The sequence below is a fragment of the Colletotrichum fioriniae genome, assembly GCF_027942845.1.
Source record: "Colletotrichum fioriniae strain IMI 355084 chromosome Unknown scaffold_1, whole genome shotgun sequence".
NCBI classification, from domain to species: Eukaryota; Fungi; Ascomycota; class Sordariomycetes; order Glomerellales; family Glomerellaceae; genus Colletotrichum; species Colletotrichum fioriniae.
The window spans coordinates 631,479-650,326 of NW_027076837.1; the positions used below are offsets into that span (position 1 = coordinate 631,479).

Sequence of the window (18,848 nt, forward strand, 5' to 3'; positions counted from 1 at the left end):
TCGAAACAAACAGAAACATGACTTCACTCAAGGCTGACGACGGAAAAATGCAAGACCCGGAGTGCAACCACTTCGAAACGTCAAAGATTGGCCCCGGGATTGCAACCGCTGGTACTAGGACTGGTGAAGATATCGTCAACGCCGAAAGACAACTCTCGGTCCTTCACAATGCGAAGAGGCATTGGCGAGCTCTGCTCATAGGTAAATTATTTCACCCATGTGACCCAAAGACTTCTCTAACAGTCATGAAGCTTCGGTGGCTTTCTCCGCTGGCATCGTCTTCGCCTACGACACAGTGACCAATGGAGCCTCGATCTCGATGCCCTCGTTTCTACTATACTTTGGCGAAATTGGACCGACAGGACCCTATCTCCCATCCATCTGGACCTCGTTGTGGACTGCAATGTCTTCACTTACGCAGGCTCTTGGCGCCATTTTGGTCGGCTTTGTCTCTGATCGATATGGACGGAAGTGGCCTTCCTGCGCCGCAGCTATCTTGACTTTGGTCGGCGCGGCGGTGCAGTATATCGCTGTGCCACGTGCAACTCTGATGGGTGGCAAGATGATTTCTGGCTTGGGTATTGGTGCTGTGATGGCCACCGCTACAACATACATCGGTGAAGTATGGACAAACTTGAATCTTTGTCCTTTCCAAAAAGTTATCTAACACACTCTATCAGGTGTCGCCTCTGAAACTTCGGGCCCCATTGCAGACCTGTTTCGTTATATTTGTACTACTTACACAGGGTCTGGCGTTGGGTGTGATACGCATCTTCGTTCCCGATATTCGAGAGCAAGCGTTCAGGACGGTCATTGCTATCCAGTGGGCCGTTGGTGGTCTAGCTGTTATCACCTGGGCTGTGGCACCAGAGTAAGTGTCAAATGATCAGATAAGAATGAGTCGTATCCTAAAACCCGATCTTTAGGTCCCCTATCTGGTTGATCAAGAAGGGGAAGATTGAAGCTGCGCGAAAGGTCATGCACAAGATCTACGGTCCAAATAATCCCGATGAGCGCCTCGAGTATGAGATACAGGCTATCCGCGCGGAACAAGAACTCGAAATGAACAACAACGCTACATACGCAGCATGTCTCCAGGGCCATAACCGGAAGAGATCTTTGACCGTCGCATTTCTCTACTCCACAGCTAACATCGGCGGCGCCCCTTTTCTGGCTCAGAACATCTACTTCCTCATTACTGCCGGTCTTGAGGCCGTTCACTCTTTCGACATTGGTATCGGCGGCTTCGCTTTTGCTGTGCTGATAATCTTGGCTAGTGGAGCATACCTGCAGCGTATTAGTCGACGAAACGTCGTGCTGCTAGGCCTTGCAATCAACCTTCTTTTCATGGTTATCATTGGCGCGCTTTACTGGGTTACGAATAAGGGCGGCCTCTGGGCAATCGCTGTCCTGATGAATCTTCTCATCTCCTTGCAGGCGGCGTTCCTCCAAGGTGCTGGTTGGCCTATCGCTGCCGAGATCCCATCGTACGCTCTTCGCGCCAAAACACTATCTATTGGCATTTGCGCACAAACTTTCACAACTTGGTTGTTCAACTTCATCACACCTTACATGTATAACGTCGACTCTGGCAACCTCGGAGCCCGTACCGGTTTCATCTATGCTGGGACATCTGTGTTCTTGTTAGCAGGGGCATGGTTCCTTGTTCCAGATACCACTGGTATGACGACGGAGGAAATCGACAAGGCTTATGAGTCGGAATTGACGCCCAGGAGGTTCCAGAAGCTCGCTTTGCCGGCTCATATGGACCATGATGGCAAGGCGTTGTGAGATAATTGAGCGAACTTCTGAACTGGGGTTGTGGGACTTGGGAGTTCAGTGATATGGAGAGAGTTTGACAAGAATGAATGTGTGATAACATTGGATTATTGCAGAAGCTCCAACATTGCTATTTTAAAGAATTTAAACTGCGCTTTCTATGGTATTGTAATGTTCATTGATCATCATATTCTTAAGGTCTCATTAGGTTAATATTACCCTTTCGTTCTTAATATTTTTCGCAACTCCAAATGGTTGTGGCTTTTGTCCAAGCTGCGTCAGACTCCTGTGTAGACCACTCGCATGACCTCTCTCATGATTTGCTGGCTCTTGTGTATTAGTCCATTCGGGAGAATTAGACGGTATTCCTCCTCTTACAGCACACACAGCGGCGAAATCCAGCGTCGGATAGCCACACCTCTCTGGCCTCTTTACACAGACCCTCGACGTGGCTATGATGATGGCTAAAGATATGCACAGTATTATGCCGGCTACTGTGACGAAAAGCCATCTGCTGACAATTCCTGCAACAACCTGATGGCTGAGAATGGAGATGGACAGGGTGGAGTACATGTCCTCTGGTAGACCCTCGCGAGGAGTCTTGAGTTCCCAAATGGAGGGGCCAGGAGAGAAGTAGTTTGCATGGAAGTAGCTGAATGGCACAGAAAGAGCCTTTCTAACGGCTCTCAATGACTGCTTCTTTGCCACTTCGCTGTCGTTGATCGGTAGCGCTGTGACTGCATAAATGGCTAGTGCCGAGTTGTCGCCCTTGGTAGCTGGGCCGCTCTTGTTGAAGCCTGGAACTACTGCGGATAGCGAGAGCATGTATTCATCGAGACCGATGATATCCTGCTCTGGTGGTGTCATGTCCGAAACGTCGAGGATCGAAAAGTTTCCGCGATCATACGTGACGGTGGCATAACGTGAGTATACGTATAGTGATGACGACAGTTCCAAGGGGTTTGTCCAAGCGGTGTTGTTGATGCAGGAACTGGTCAGCTGAAGTGCAATCGGGCAGTATGCCGACCCTGTGAGAAAGTTATCAGCTTCAAGTTCCACGGCACACAGCAGTATGCAGAGGCCAGTAATTCTATTCTTACCGAAAAGGAGGCCTTTCTGTTTGCCAACAGCAGCACACCAGTACGAGGCAGCGCTATCGGCGCCAATGAGGAAACAAGTTCCATTTGTGCGTAGACCATCAAGATCGTGTACTCTCCCATACTCCAATTGGACGACTCGAGTGTTGGGGACTACGTATGCGGCAGAGTCCGGGTAGCTCGTCAAGTTGTCTGCTTGAGGCGCAATTGAGACCACACCGCCGGTGAGCAGATGCGATTCGTCACACGGCGCCCATCCACCGTCATTCCCGGTGCACTTCCCTACGCCCTGATGCAAGGGGTCCAGAGAGAAAGAGTCTCTATCAGACCAAGCCGGGCTGCCCATCTGTACCAATAACGCGGTGGCCGTAGACTGACGGATGTCGTAGATGTAAGAGGCGTTGAAGGGCGCAATTCCAGCAGACACATTGTATGTCTTCTCGGGGAACGTGACCAGTTCGATGGAAATAGCACCTAGATAGATCGTCAATATGACGCAAAGTTACAGTTACAAACGTGATGATAGCTTACCCATGAGAATGATACCTGGCAGAGGAATGGAGCAGATTACCAGCAGGCTTTAAAGAGTCAGAACGCTATCACAAGTCTTCACTTAGCCTGATAGACTAGCAGAATCAAACTTACCGGAACAGACTGGAGTACTTCTGCCTCCACTCGGCGGTGGCCAATAGTCGAAGCAATCCCCATACTCCTGTACCGGCGTCAAGTCCTACAAAGTGCAACAGACTCACGCCACCGGGACGAGATGCTAATGCCCACTGCAAGTCTTCCACAACGACAACCACAAGGGCAGCCAAGACAAGAGCGCAAAGCTCGGTCATTACGCGCAGGATCAGGATAGAGTTACTCGGCGATGCGACAAAGAAATTTTGTCTCATCAGAGCCTTCGCCGAACCGGTCGAGTACACAGCCGTCAGCGTCAGCATCAGTACCCCGACAAGCCACAGACATAATGTCCACCACACGAATGGGCTCGTCTTTTTGTCTCCTTCCTTTTGAGATTTAGACGTAAGAGATATTGTGTCGTTAAATTCATTGCCCTTGTGACTATAGGAACAGTCCTCTCTGTCGGGCGTTGGAGGATGAAGAAAGTTTGTCTGGTTGAAAGAAATAGTGGTCTTCAGAGGTGAAGGGTGTGCCGAGGAAGCCTCTTCCACTTTGGCGTATCTCGGCCAGTCGCTATGATTGTCGCCTGCTAGTTCGATGATGCTCCACCTTCGATGATCTTCTGTATTTTTGCGGTTCGACCAAATGCCTTGTTGTGGAACATTTCGAGGAGCTCTGGCGTGTTCGTTGAAATCGTCGAGATCGATCGTCTCGTGTCGCGGCTGTGGAGAAGCCATCGTCATCGTGGGCTCTTGACAACCCAAAATATCGCCCTTTCTGGCCAAGACGGCCGGAGCGGCAGATGGGGTAAAGAGATACTGGAATACACAACGACCTGCGTTTGCGCTAGGTACCGGAAGAAATCAAACAATGAACGAGCGTCGTATGTAGCGAGCGAAGGTACGTGGTCAGAAAAAAACGAAAGATGGGTTCTTGCGATTCTGAGAAACGCAGTATTACCTGCAATCATTTCTTGTCCGAGAAGGCAACTCCATTCTGCTGGAGAGCTCTTGCAGGGCTGATCGCGATTACTCCAGCCGACGAGTCAGTTGTCAAGCAGTCGGACTAGCCGCGAGTCGTGAACCCTGAGCAACCTCTTTAAATATAGAGAGGGTCACAGGTGGACCCTGGTCCCGAGAGGGCCTTTCAATCTATCATACTTCTTCCACGCACTAAAAGTTGAGACGATCAAACCAGGGACGAAAAACTCCTCAGGATCCGAGTGATGACTGGAACTTGAGAAGAAGAGAAGGGTCAAACACCACGGCTTTGGAATTTCCTATCCTAGCCTTGGGACCTAGAGTTACCGGATGAATTGTGACGTTGACGTGACATTGTTGCAGACTCGCGACAGTGGTCCACGTGGTTGAGTGGAATCCTACATATAGCATCATGGGACGAAGTGCGAAACTCTGTGGAAATCAGTAGGATACGGAGGAAGGTCCTTGACTTCAATGTAGATACTTGGGCACGTAATTGGTAGTTCAGCCTTAAAGCCCTGTACAAGGTATATCCTGCTGCGCGAGGAGCATTGACACATTCGGACAACCAAAACGTCCGAGCCTGCTTTTCCTAGCTTGGAAGTGTTCTTGTTGCCCTGGACAAATCTAGAGGTACAAGCAATTAAGAATGCTAATTCTTTCCTGGATCTCCAAGCGACACTGTTTGTTGTTTTTCAATTGGCAATGGAAATGACCGTGCATGAAAGTCATCCTCGTCAATTGTTGATTTGTCTTGCCGGCGGGCGAAAAGAAAGGCCCAACACAACCTTAGGCTCCACCAAGGTACGCTCAAATTCACGCTGGGACTCGGGAGGGCCTTTTGCCTAACTTCTTAGCAATCAAGACTCCTGTTAAACCTCTCAATAACCAAAGGTTACTATCGCATCCGTTTTTAACCTACGGAAACTTGCTATCTAGCTGATGTCAAATGTTTGAGACGGCAGGTTGAAGTTCTCGCCCTACCACGGCGCTGACGGCTGGCCTCAACCGAACCAAAGGAATTGTTGAAGTAGAATGAGTCGGAGATGACCGTGAGGGTCTGTAGCTCCGCCAAGAGAGCTTTACATAGCCAGGAGTTTCAGTATTCGTAGGGGTGCACCCCGAATCTGGACGCAGGGCTAGCCCATGAAACGGACAAGGGTAACGTAGGGACTCCAACTTGCCCACTATCCGTTAAGACTGCAGAGACTCAAGCAGAAGATCACCTTAAGAGACTACTTTGCTTGCACGAATTCAGCCGACAGGAGAGATTGTCTGGTTGAATCATACAAAGATAGATTATCAAATCAATCGCGACGCGGGATGATATCTATCTTGACACCATGGAATCTACTTCACATGAATATCCGTACATCCGGACTGATTGAGAATGTGGATCAAAAGCCCCAATCTTCCCGAATCAGTCTTGCCCCATTCTCGCCTAGCATGTAAACCGGTCCCGCGATGTTGACGTCTGGAACAGTGGGCATGATGCTGCTGTCAACAATCCGCAGACCCTGAACGCCATAGACGCGCAGACGCGGGTCAACGACGCCGCCGTCCTCCAAAGGCAGCATGCGGTTCGTGCCACTAGCGTGCCAATTAGGGACCGTGGTCGCTTTGACGTACTCAAAGATGGCATCATCGTCGTCAGAAGCGATGTTCGCAACGCCCGGCGCCACTTCGCCGTGGTCCGGCCCGACGGTCATGTTGGCGAAGGACGCGTGGGCAAGAATCTTCCTCGCGTCGCGGAAGGCATTCACCGCTATGGCGCGATCGGCGGGATGTGAGTAATACTAATGAATGGTTAGCCATCATCGTAGGTCAAAGACGAGGCAAGGTATCTGCAGGCAGCTAGTTGCGAGGCTGCGTGAAGGAGGGACACTTGCGTTGGGATTGATGACGGGAGCATCCGACATGCCGCTTGACTGAATGGTTATGTTACCCCTGGATAACGCGACCATGCTCGATACTGTGATAGAGATGTACGACCCATCCGGTGAAGGTTCGTACGTCGGGCCTGGGCTGTTGGGGTAGAAAAAAGACTCAAAGAGAAATTCCACAGTTGAGCGGTTGGTGAGGCCCTCCTCGACCACCGCACCGGCGCCAATTAACTCAAGCTGCTCACTGGACAACTCCTGGAAGCCGTTCGTGATGCCTCCAGGGGCCGTGTAGACGCCCTTATCAGTTGAGTAGTACTCATCTTGCGAGGCTTGAACGTTGGTGGTGTTAAACATGAGGTAATGGGTGGAGGCTTCGGGAACTACGGTGGCCGAGATGCTGTAAACGTTGTGATCCATCATGCTGCAAGTTGTCAGATAACATGGCACTGATCTGAGGGACTTGTTTGAGTCTTACTGTTGGCCAACGTTTTCGTTGATTACTACTGGCTCTATGTCAAAGGTCTCCAGTGTGTCTTTTGGTCCAATTCCCTTCATCAACATTAGCCAAAAGCGCGACCAGTAGAGCATCATCCAGGAAACTTATCTTACCGAAACCATCAACATCTGAGGAGACTGGAAGGTGCCCAAAGTCACGATGACTTCCTTGGAGGCTGAAATGACATGGTGGCGTCCAAGAGAGTGGTCGATAAAAACAACACCGGTTGCTACCGGACTTCCAGTAGCATTCCTTGCAAAAGTAATGGACTGAACAGGTGAGTTATGGAGAATCAGTAAGTTTGGGCGGTTAGCAATGGCTTTGTAGTAGTCATAAGCTGAGCTACGTCGGTACTTGGAGTTAATGGTAGCAGAGCCTTGCTTGACGCCCACATTCTTGCCAGTGTTCAAGTCCGCAACAATTGGAATGTTGACGGCTTCGCACGCCTCGATGAAAGCAACACTCGAAGGCGGAACAAACCCCTGAAAACCAATCTCTAATGGACCATCGGAGTAGGCTGCAGGGTCCCAGGTTTGGTAACGTTGGTTGTACCCAGTTCCGTTGTTTGGCGGGTTGAAGTGAGTAGCCTACAAGCTAAGTTAGCGAAAAGAGATCATTTGAGCCCATACTCTGTTTTGAACAAACCTTTATGAACTCAGGGAACACCTCTTCCCAACTCCATCCAGGGTTTCCAAGTTCAACCCAATGATCATAGACATTGGCCGAACCACGGCCATAGTACAAGCCATTGAGAATGCTGCTACCACCAAGACCACGGCCACCTAGGAGGTGAGGAGTTGATACTATATTATTGCGAAGGACCTTCGAACTTACGATGGTAGGCAAGCTTCCGCCCCCCAAGATACTCCTGAGGTTCGGTGTAAAAGTTCCAATCAATCGCAGTGCCTGGGTAGGTTGTGAGCATACGAGTCCTGGATGGAGATGGAAATAAAATTGGAACGTACCCGCGATGTACTCAACAGCACCGGGTGCCTCATGCATAGCGACGACATGAGGGTCGGGCCCAGCTTCCAGGACCAGTACTCGTTGATTGCCAGACTCGCTCAGACGATCCGCAAGAATAAGACCAGTCGTTCCGCCTTCAGCTCAGATTCAGTCTCAATATTGATGGATGATTTGGGAAGACCTTACATACCACCGACAACAATGAAGTCATATTCGAGAGCAAGAGCAGATCCGTTGTGTTGGGCCGCATTTAGGGCCAAAGACAGCTGAACAACAGACCCGAAAGCCACCAAACGATGAAGATACCGCATTCCGAAGAAATGACAGATGAGAGTGAGTGGACAGGTCTATGAGAAGAGTGGTCTTTTGAGCTTGTAGTTTTCAGTTGGCATATTCAAGCATTGAGATAGTGACATCTTATAGAGATTTTATCTTTCAGCACCTCAGGCTTCATTTTCGCCTGGAGTCTTGACTAAATCTTCCTGCCCTCCTTCTCATGTGTCATCATCTTCCGACTCTTCCACCTTCTTTCGGAAGTAAACAAGGGATTTGAAGCCACGCTGATTCAGGAGTACATGAATTGTGCAGAGCCTGCTTTTGGCAGTGATCAAGCAAGGAAACTCCGGGCATCCACTCTTGCGCAATGTACAATGGATTAGTACTCAGAAGCATGTATCACAGTATCAGAAGAATAGAAAGCCTCCTCCGTGCATCGAACACTGTCTTCGAAACCCGACTTGTACCATTGAAGGACTTGTCATCTTCAGTCAGCAATACAATCGTACCTTACCCACTCAACTATTTGCATGGGGTGCTCGCCATCTTGTTGAGGGCGACTTAATGCCGACATCCTTAGCATCTGACAGCAGAGATAGGGTTCATGAGGAGAAGAATATCGGCCCAGTAAGTGACAAAAATTCATCATGGTCCTAATTCCACCCCCCAAGGCAGTTGTCGATTGACCCATCTCTCATGAGAGGCGCAGCGAAGCTGTGCTGAGTGTATCAGCCCGAAATTCGGGGACACCGAATATAAGATCCTTCCCGTTTGATACCAACCCCCCTGCCTTGACGAGAAGATGGAAGTATCTTCAGTGACTAATCTGACCTATCTCGGTCAGCCGCTCTATGCAGACTACCAGAATGGGCAGCGCAATTCTGAACCTGCATTTCAAGTCCCCTGATGTTCTGATATTTACCGATTGCGGAGAGAGATGACAATAATCGTGTTGTTCCATGGCCTCATGGTTCTAAAAGCCGCGTCCAAATTCCATTTAGTGCCGCAAAGATTCTCATTATCTGACCAGCACGTCGAATGTCAGCACCTGGAACCAATCACATACCAAGCTCCTGTGCTACGCAGCAGGGCGGGCTAAAGGATGGCAAGGATGACATCCTGTAGCTAGAAGGGCAGCCTGCCTAGCCGAGTGGAGCAGAAGTCTTGTGGAAATTCACCCAGGTGGAAATCACCTCGCAAAAACCCCGCAGCGTGTGCATCTTAGACCGCTTCTGATTCGACCCAGTTGATTCCCTTACAGAAGCTAGGTTCGTGATCCTATGATGCCTGCACGCAACAAGGCATGAACAAGAACGCATTCTATTCAGATTCTTCGCTTCCACATTCATGTTGGGCACGACCCCGATTGGACAAAGCATGATGCATCCTACTAGTCAACTTTAAGACTTGTATACCCGATCTCGGTTTAAACTCTATCACTTATCATAAGGTACATAGAGGGACTACTAAGCATAATTGAACTTGCGCAAGGTATGAGGGCAGGGTGAGTCTATGATCTTATTATTCTCTCTACATCAGTGAGATGTATATCCCAAGTCACTATGAGGTAGTTATCTCACAGTCTTTGAGATGAACAAGAACGCCAAAAAGGAAGCTGTAAATGTCCGACGTCATTTGTAGATGTGGCGAAGACGACGTGATGCGCTAAAGTCCGTGTCAGCCCGAGATGTGACGGATTGGTGATGACGGAGACAAGTGGAGCAGCCTCGCGTTTCTCTCGGCTTCATCGCGGCGGGGGCCAAATCGGAACGTGAGGTTCGTACACTGAAAGCCTTGGTAATGTCAGCATAGTCACCTTGTCAGATTAGGGCATCTTGGGTGGACTGGATCTCACCGAGACCGTCTGGTTGGGGCCTAGAAAAATACATCTTGTTGAGGAAAGATCAGTTACGTTACATGAAGTATGCCACGAAGTCGGTATTATTTACAGAGCGATTGCAGACAACACAGGATATTCGAGAAGTTTTTCATTCCCAATCTTCATCAAGGTCACGCCGAGTAGCAAAACATATCGTGCCGAACGACATTATCAAAATCTTGCAAAAATGGGATCTCGCAACACAAACCTACGTGTAAGTTCTTTTCGGCGTTCGTTTTGTTGCCAGCTCTCATAGATATCATTAGAAGATCACCACTCTGCTCCTTGACTGCGATAACACCCTCGTCCAGTCCGAGACTTTGGCATTTGAGGCATGCGCTGATCTCACCAACGAGATTCTGGCTGCTCGCAATGTCAATCTAAACTTTACAGGCCACCAGCTACAGCGCGAATTCGTCGGGCAGAGCTTTCCAGCCATGGTAAATCAGAATCCTTTCCCTAGATTTGGAGCTTGGGTAACGGGGTCTGTAGATGCGCTCGCTGGAGGTCAAATATGGAGTCTCATGCAATATCTCCGATTCTGAGTTGGTGAATTACGCCCGCATGGAAGACGACCGTGTCATCTCCAAGCTTGTGGAGAAACTCCAGCCATGTGAGGGAGCCAATGCTGAGCTGGAACGACTGGCAGCTGCTGGTAGTCATCGACTTGCAGTCGTGTCCTCGTCAGCACTGGGTCGTGTGCGTGCGTCGCTGGAGAAGACCGGACAGGCCAAATTCTTCCATTTCGATGACGTCTTCAGCGCTGCTGACTCGCTTCCTGTCCCTACGTCCAAGCCCGACCCAGCCGTGTACCTTCACGCTCTCGAGGTTATGGGGAAGGTTTCAGGCGAGTGTGTTGCGGTTGAGGACAGTCGTTCCGGCGCAACTTCTGCGAATCGGGCAGGTATCATCACGATTGGGTACACCGGTGCTTGCGAGAATGTTGACGAAGCGGATGTACTGAGAGGGGTGCTGGAGAAGGCCGGATGCAAGTTGATTATGAGCAACTGGGCAGAACTTTCCAATCTGTTACGTCGTGTAGAGAGTGAGTTGATGTAACAAGCATCTAGACAACTCTATCTGATGTGAAAAGACAAGAAGTTTCCGGAGATAAATAAACGGCCATAAGGGAATCTGTCAGCGTGCCATGGATCCAACATGCTAATTCCATTGTTAAATCGAACACCAGGCATGGCGTTCCGCAACTTTAATTTCTCAACCATTTTTGATTTGTGACATATAACAACGAAGCTGTTGCTGCCGAGAAATAAGCCATCCACTGCTCGATAAGAGAGACCGATTTCGAGCGGGTAATTTGGCGTCATATCTCGAAGGAAACATGACGACAAGTCGATAGATAATCAAGGCAGTTACGGCAACTGCAACAAGAGAAGGGATCCGATGCCAACGAATAAGTAAAACGGTACCTTGAGGGTAAGTACTGCAAATGTGCACTCTCAACTAGATTATGAGTGTCAAAGTGGAGGAGTGACTGTATATCCATCGTTATCCATTTTCTACATGCCCTTCAGATTCGAAAGTAGCTAAGTTTTGTACAAATGTGCACCTTCCTGATTTGAATTTGATTCTCCATTTCTGGTGATGAAGACTAGGTATGTGTGAAGTTCCAAATAAGGTTGTGCGCCTATCTGTGGATACCGGCTCTCCTAGTTGTCGTACGCAGGGCCTGAACTCTCTTCTCCGCTTGTTTCCTTGTTTTGTCTTGGCTGACGAGGAAGCAATAACCACAAAAGGCCGAGAACAACACAAATTGCAAGCACGATTGGCTGAAGCGTTTGCACGCCTTTGGCCTGTGCAATAGCGCCCACAGCAAATGGCAAGATGGCTCCGCCTGATCCACCGAAAGCGGCGGCGAACCCAATGGTGCCGACATGAAGTGAGCGAGGCATGACTTTGGTGATGAGAACCACTGCCACCGGATACATTGGACCTACAACATCATAGTCAGTCCACAGTCTTCTTGTTTAGTAGATGGTCCTGGAACCATTAAATAGTAACTCACCCATAGCCACACCAATCAGTGCTGCTGCCACTGCGCTCACAACCAGGTTCGGCACCAGCCAGAAGATGAGTTCGAGTCCAATCGTCACACCGAGATAAAGGAACATGGCCCAAAATTCTCCAAGGCGAACAGTCAACAAAGACAGAAAGAGACGGCCGACCGTCATACCGCCCCAGAAGCCGGTTGCTACAGCTCCGCCAGTGACCGAGGTGGCGCCGCGGATGCGAGTCATGAAGACAACTATCCATCCACCGAGTGCAACTACAAAGTTCAGAAGTTTTGGTCAGCTATCCTTAATGTTGACAACCAAGGGATATGAGATGGCTCGGGGAGAGCAATAGCAGAGCACTAACCTTCAGCACCGCAGTACCCGAAGACAAAGAATGCAAAGACCCACGATAGTTTATTCTTCAACGCTTGGCGGGTCCGACCTGACTTGCCTCCAGACTCGGTGGGATTCTCGTCCAGGTACACAGCGCCTGTCTGAGTCCAGAACGTAGTAGATAAAGTGACCAGTTCAACTACCGAGGCCGCAGTCATGACATAGTAGAACGCAAACCAGCCTGGCTGGCCCTCCCCAGAGAGAGCAGTAGCTATGAGGGGAGCTATGGTGGCTCCAAGAGCGTAGCAGGCTTGCAAGATGCCGGACATTTCATGCGAGTTCGCCATTTGCCCTATGAAGGAACACCAAGCAGCGTCTGCTAACCCATTTCCCACGCCTACTAGGACAAACAGGGCAACCTAAATGTAAAGTCCAATCATTAGCTGGCCAACTAGTAGTTGTAGAAATCCATTGACTTACAAGAACAGGATAGGGCGGATGAAACGAGAAAGTTAGATACGGAATTGCATGGCACAAGGGCGCAATACATGCTACACCTCTCTGGCCAAAGTGAACATGCATGAGGTTGTTCACTGCAGACGCAAAGGCGTATCCCACAAAGGGGGAAAGAAAGATCAAGGAAACCACGGTATGGTTCAAACGATAGTAAGTTTCCAGCTAAAGCAATTGTGAGTGAGATTGCTGTACTGAGCGAAGAGTTAGATTGTTTTAATCACCAGAGGGACCAAAGCCTGATTTGTAAGTAAGTTGATCTTTACAAAGTCTGGGGGTTCATATTTGAAGGCTCGGACTTACACCATAAGAGCCGTCGTTCATTCCCACTACTACAAATGACCAGAACGTTGCAGCAGTTCGATACGTGTTGATAGGGGGTGAGTTCCATCTTTGCAGAGCCTGAACATCATCAGAATCGGTAGATGGGTTGTCATTAATAGTACCATGCTCCCCATTCGTAGCTGCCCGACTGGCCTTTTCTTCATCGTGCTGAGAAAAGCTCGCCACAAGCTGTATCTCAGCCGGTGCACTAACTGGTGCAGCTGCGGTCGCAATTATGCTGGCCATGACCCTGTAGAAGTCTCTAATAAAACTTGTTGAGAGAATAACGAAACAGGAAGTACTGAAAGAGTGTATGAGGAGTTTTGCAGACGAGATTGAGAGAAGATGAATGAGAAACGAGACGTGGGAAACGTGGCTAGGCACCAACAACAGCAATGAAGAATCTTCTTAGCTGTGTTACCACCCAATTCAGATGGTGATGACGAAGCTTTGTCAGCGAAAATATGATATGACAGGGGCCAGATGTGACTGCTCAGCACGAGTTAGGTTCGAGAGGCGTCGTCCACCGAGAGGGACTCGAAGTGACCTCGAATTGGATCAGCTGAGAAGGCATACAAAAGGGGTTTCTGTGGAGTTGCTTCTATGAAGACAAAGTCAACAAGTTTACCTAAATAGGTAAAAGCAAACCGGTCCCAGTTATAAGGTAACGAATATGATAAGCTTTCGAGGCAGATGTGGTACTTGAGCAGGATCTTTTGTGAAGGGGGGACCTATGAGATCCACGGTAACCTTGCATGTATTCATTACCCGAAGGAGGGTCGTATCCGGATGGCAATGTAGTATTCCTGAATGGAATACAGATGCAGAGCCTCCAGGGACCTATCTTTCGACGGCGCGCTAAGAAATTGAGCCGCTCCTTGCACGAACGTGAATCCTTAACGACTTCGATCCTTCACGTTAAGTCTAGCCTGCGTGCCTACTATCAGTTTCAGGTACAGTGCGTATAAGTGTGGACCCTGGATAGGAGCTGGTCTGTCATCAAGGACCACCCTTAACGCCGGAGTCCCATCCCCGTGGGGGGTGGGATGGAAGGATCACACCGGGGAACCCGGGACCATCGTGCACTTGGATGTGCCCGAAATTCGCGTCATTGGTGGCTCCTTACTTACCACGGTGGAATGCCATTGCGAAGTTAGGTGAGCCGTACGCAAGGCAGCTATAATAGCCCCAGCCTTCTACAATTACTACCATGCTTTTCGGTGTACACTTCTTTTGGACTTGAGAAGTACATGCGGCTATCTTATCCCAGACATTTGATCCACTACACTGCCTTGCCAGGTGATACTAACGTCGCCACTACATGTGTTACCCACCTCATACCTCAACGCTACTCAAGTAACACGCCCCATCTACTTCGACCGTGATTTTTAACCCTCTAGTGGATCTTGAATCAAAAGTCTCCGAACAGGGCTTCCTACTTGTGAGATAAGTATTGGGCGTGTGTCCAATGCGTCAGCACTATACTTATCCCGCCTTCCTAAATGGTACCGTAGGATGGCTTACGGAGATTCGCCGCTTTCTCACCTGTTTTCAAAGCTTACGAGGTTGAGAGATTGAGGGTAATTCGTGACAAATTTCAGGAGAGAATTTCAATGTACGCCTCATTTGCATTGGCATCAATAGTGGGGAGTTAGGTCTATGTATTTACTGGGTCATCTCACATTGGTGCTTAAGGTCAGATATTGCTTCACATAAGTTTGTTGAGTCCTACCAGCGGGATTGAAGAAACCTGCCAAGAGTATCCGTGTTTGGATTGTTACACAAGCTCGTATAGGCCATAAGCAACTAGTCAACAGCGGTGACAGCCTACTTGAGACATGAGAGTTAGAGTCGAGGCATTCATGAAATGACACATTGACTTCTGATTCTCGTGATTATCAAACGAGGAGAACTTCTGTAAACATCAGAGGGTCATCATCAAAGTACCACCTATGTCTTTAGATGGCTAGTGGAACATGATTGGATGTAGGTAGCTGCCTAAAATGCAGTGTGAAGTTTCATGGAAAATGGAGCCTCCCATGCCATTTGAATCACATACAGCTCGAAGCGAGCTCGGGGCTCGAGGGATCAGTGCACATGTTTAGATACCGAAGGGGACCGGAGCTACTCTGATTACATCGTCCCAAGGGCTCAACTCGGACTATTTAGTTCACAAGGAGTCGCAATCTCGAAGCAGGTATTTTGGTTCTCTCTCTGACCCAGACATTACAATCTTTCATCTCTAAACGTACCAATTTCATCTCAACTAACTACCATATCCCCAGAATTTATCATGGGTTCCCTCGCGGTCGTTGATGATCTTGTTCCCGCTGAGAACTCGCTCTTCTACCAGAGCGTTTACCCCTCGTCAGCTCCAACGGTTGAATCAGCCGATGGACTCTACTTCACGCTGAAGAATGGACAAAAGATTCTCGACTCCACTGGTGGAGCAGCAGTTTCGGCCATCGGCCATGGAAATGATCGAGTCAAGAGCGGCATCATCAAGCAGCTCAACAAGTTCACCTATGCTCACCCAGGCTATTTCCAGAATGATCCTTCTCATGAGCTTGCCGACATTCTGGTCAAATCTACCAATGGCCAGTTGTCGCGAGCGTGCCTCCTAGGATCTGGTAAGAACAAGACTTTGACACAATTCATAAGATTGGCAGCTAATGCTTCTGGCAGGCTCTGAGGCCGTGGAGGGAGCTATGAAGCTTGCTCGGCAATACTTCCTTGAGAAAGATTCCAAAGCTCCTCGTACAAAATTCATCGCCAGAGAGAGCTCCTGGCACGGTTGTACTCTGGGCACTTTGGCCGTTGGCGACTTGAAGGCCCGTAAAGAGCCTTTCATGGACGTCCTGGCCGACAATGTTTCTCATGTCTCTCCTTGCCATCCCTACAGAGAGCTAGAGAGTGGCGAATCAGTCGAGGAGTACGTAGAACGACTTGCTCTTGAACTGGAGGCCGAGTTCCAGAGATTAGGCCCGGACAATGTGTGCGCCTTCATCATCGAGCCGATGGTTGGCACTGTAAGCTATACTCAGCCTTGTCGGCTTCTATCTAGTTCTCTTGCTGACTATCCCAGGCTCTTGGCTGTGTTACAGCTTTGCCCGGATATTTGCAAGCCATGAAAGATGTCTGCCATCGTCATGGTGCTCTTATCATCTTCGACGAGGTCATGTGCGGTCTCGGGCGAACCGGCTACATGCACGCCTGGCAACATGACAATGTCGTTCCTGACATCCAGGCCGTGGGCAAGGGCCTCGCAGCTGGATATGGCACAATCTCCGCTATCCTCATTCACGAACGCGTCATCGAGGGCCTCAAGCAGGGCAGCGCCTCTTTCCAACACGGACAAACGTACCAATGCCACCCGCTCAACGTTGTCGCTGCTATCGAGGTGCAGCGCATTATCAAGGAGAAGCACCTTGTTCGCAACGCGCGTCTCATGGGCATCCTTTTTGGGCACCTCCTTCGCCAGGCTTTCAAGGACCACCCCCACGTCGGCGATGTGCGTGGCCGCGGCATGTTTTGGTGTATTGAGTTCGTGGCAGACAAGACTACGAAGGCGCCTCTAGACCCTTCGTTGAACCTTGCGCGTCGTATGCGTCTTCGTGGACTTGAGAAGGGATACGATGTGTGCCTCTTTTCCTCCACGGGCTGCGCCGATGGTTGGAACGGGGACCACTTCCTTCTTGCCCCGCCCTTTACTGTTACCCCCACGGATGTGGAGGAGATTGTATACCGCGCCAAGCGTGTCGTAGAGAGTGTTTTTGACGAGATGAGATCGAAAGGGCAGATTTGAGCATGATGGACGATCCAAAATTGCGTTCTGTGGTTATACCAGTCTCTCTCTAGTTTCGTATTTCTTTCTTCTTTCTAGAGTTTCTCCTGCATTTCATGTTAAGACAGTCAGTCAAGGCACCTCACATTGAATCGAATACCGTCCCTACTTTACGCACAAAGATACATTGGTAGATTAGAATAGAACAAGAAGTTGATTGAGCTCTTCAGGTCAAGAATTCCACGACCAGGATGCTACGGATCGTCCCTCATTCGACCTCATTGAGGCTAGCTAGTGTCTGATGAAGGAGCTACCCGTAACTTGGACTGGGTTCAGTAGGGCTGACCGAGAACAAGATCAGCTCACGCCCCGCGCGGGGCTAATCTAGGCCACCCATGACCCAGAGGGAAATGATGCAAGGGGCTTATGCTTAATAAGGAACCGATGCAACCCATGACAATTAACAAATAAATAACGGCCATCTCACTCAACCCCAGGCACACCTGCACTCACATTCACCCAAACAACACAAATTACATGTATTCTGCTTCTACACAATATGACATCTGTGGACAATACAACGCCATTCACCGTTGAGGCGAATCCCGGAACTGATATCTGGAGAAAGCCCGGTCACAACGCATGGAACAGTGAGTAAACAAAGATGCCACCTCAATCTCTGTCCATCTCTTGGGTCTCAGCCCGCCGTTTCGGTTTAGTTGAAACCTATCCGTTGGTTCTTGTTCATGTTCATATTGCTTCACGTGTATCTGTGACACTTGCGACCCCTGCTGACAGTTCATAGTCCCAAACATTCATACCTGCACTGGCCCTCTGAAGGACTTCCTCTCAGTTCGCGTCACATTCACGGCTCCCTGGGCCCATTCATACGATCAATCTGGTGTACTTCTTGTGCCGCGTCTAGCCTCAGAGGCAGCGCCTCCAAACAGTAAATGGATCAAGACCGGGATCGAGCTGTACGATGGCCAGCCTCACTTGAGTACGGTCACATGCGACCGATATGCTGACTGGGGCCTCTATCCCTTGACCTCAGGCGATGATGAGGACGATAAGAGCGTGACGATTGAGGTCTTTCGAGACGGAGGCCCTCAAGGCAAAAATGCTTGGGTACACCACCTGCTGCTGGATAAAGACGGAAACATTAAGAATAGGATCCCACTGAGGAAGATTTGTTGGATCTTTGCAGACGAGAATGAGGGCGACTGGGTCTTGGATGTCAGTCCGCTGGCCGCGAGACCGGACAAGGATGCCAAGGATGGGCTGAAAGTCGAGTTTGCCAAGTTCAAGGTGCAGTGGAGTCAGTAGACCAAGCAAATTCCGGATATGCCATGGCAAAATACCGATTTGTTACCATGCGAAATACAATCATCGTTATAAGGTTGTCTGGTATGTTGAAGACCGAACTATATTCCCTGCGCAATGCCACCATCCCTACGCAAATGCGCACACTCCAACCGTGCTAGAATACGGACAACACCTCTGCCTGGTTGAAGTACTTTCAAGTGACAAAGATGGATGATATGCTTGTCTTGTACCTGTGTTGTACCTGTATAGAGATGGATGGGTGAGATCTGCTATGCTTGCACGCAAAATAGGCAGCAAGATCCAACCAGACGATGTCGCAACCCCCTATGAAGGTGTGTAAGCCCCGTGCCGCATTGGAAAATATGCCAGCTGGGACATTGCCAAAAGGGTCGCTTGTAGAAAGATTCCTGTGCAACTGCAAATCTGCGACCGACATATCGGCTGATACATGCCGCACGCGACCCCGTTAGCATGAATGTGGCTCAACGATGCTCGGAGCGGGCATTTTGTCTGTGGCCAATCCTTACACAGAGTTTTAACCGTTGTATATTCTATAAAAGTGCCTACTTCAGA

The 18,848-nt window shown here is 49.4% G+C and overlaps 6 protein-coding genes across 6 annotated transcripts; 4 read left to right on the forward strand and 2 right to left on the reverse strand.

Annotated features, from left to right (window-relative positions):
• Positions 1 to 47: 47 nt before the first annotated feature.
• On the forward strand, positions 48 to 1,791 carry N0V96_000179 (uncharacterized protein; the record flags this gene model as incomplete). Its single annotated transcript, XM_053191677.2, has 4 exons — positions 48 to 201; positions 252 to 622; positions 747 to 871; positions 927 to 1,791. 4 exons carry the CDS (start codon positions 48 to 50, stop codon positions 1,789 to 1,791), a joined length of 1,515 nt encoding a protein of 504 aa, XP_053050761.2.
• Positions 1,792 to 2,153: 362 nt separating this feature from the next.
• Positions 2,154 to 3,411, reverse strand: N0V96_000180 (uncharacterized protein; the record flags this gene model as incomplete). The annotated part of the gene is made up of 3 exons (XM_065755853.1): positions 2,154 to 2,201; positions 2,299 to 3,350; positions 3,408 to 3,411. The coding sequence occupies 3 exons, from the start codon at positions 3,409 to 3,411 to the stop codon at positions 2,154 to 2,156; spliced, it is 1,104 nt and encodes a 367-aa protein (XP_065615093.1).
• A 2,469-nt stretch (positions 3,412 to 5,880) lies between these two features.
• N0V96_000181 (uncharacterized protein) lies at positions 5,881 to 8,139 on the reverse strand (the record flags this gene model as incomplete). Its single annotated transcript, XM_065755854.1, has 9 exons — positions 5,881 to 6,279; positions 6,388 to 6,787; positions 6,842 to 6,915; positions 6,976 to 7,091; positions 7,209 to 7,449; positions 7,508 to 7,644; positions 7,697 to 7,768; positions 7,828 to 7,962; positions 8,019 to 8,139. 9 exons carry the CDS (start codon positions 8,137 to 8,139, stop codon positions 5,881 to 5,883), a joined length of 1,695 nt encoding a protein of 564 aa, XP_065615094.1.
• Positions 8,140 to 10,547: 2,408 nt separating this feature from the next.
• Positions 10,548 to 11,254, forward strand: N0V96_000182 (uncharacterized protein; the record flags this gene model as incomplete). The annotated part of the gene is made up of 2 exons (XM_065755855.1): positions 10,548 to 11,028; positions 11,235 to 11,254. 2 exons carry the CDS (start codon positions 10,548 to 10,550, stop codon positions 11,252 to 11,254), a joined length of 501 nt encoding a protein of 166 aa, XP_065615095.1.
• A 4,204-nt stretch (positions 11,255 to 15,458) lies between these two features.
• N0V96_000183 (uncharacterized protein) lies at positions 15,459 to 16,970 on the forward strand (the record flags this gene model as incomplete). Its single annotated transcript, XM_053191672.2, has 3 exons — positions 15,459 to 15,795; positions 15,851 to 16,194; positions 16,251 to 16,970. The coding sequence occupies 3 exons, from the start codon at positions 15,459 to 15,461 to the stop codon at positions 16,968 to 16,970; spliced, it is 1,401 nt and encodes a 466-aa protein (XP_053050756.2).
• Positions 16,971 to 17,508: 538 nt separating this feature from the next.
• Positions 17,509 to 18,275, forward strand: N0V96_000184 (uncharacterized protein; the record flags this gene model as incomplete). Its single annotated transcript, XM_065755856.1, has 3 exons — positions 17,509 to 17,599; positions 17,755 to 17,949; positions 18,004 to 18,275. The coding sequence occupies 3 exons, from the start codon at positions 17,509 to 17,511 to the stop codon at positions 18,273 to 18,275; spliced, it is 558 nt and encodes a 185-aa protein (XP_065615096.1).
• Between the last annotated feature and the right edge of the window lie 573 nt (positions 18,276 to 18,848).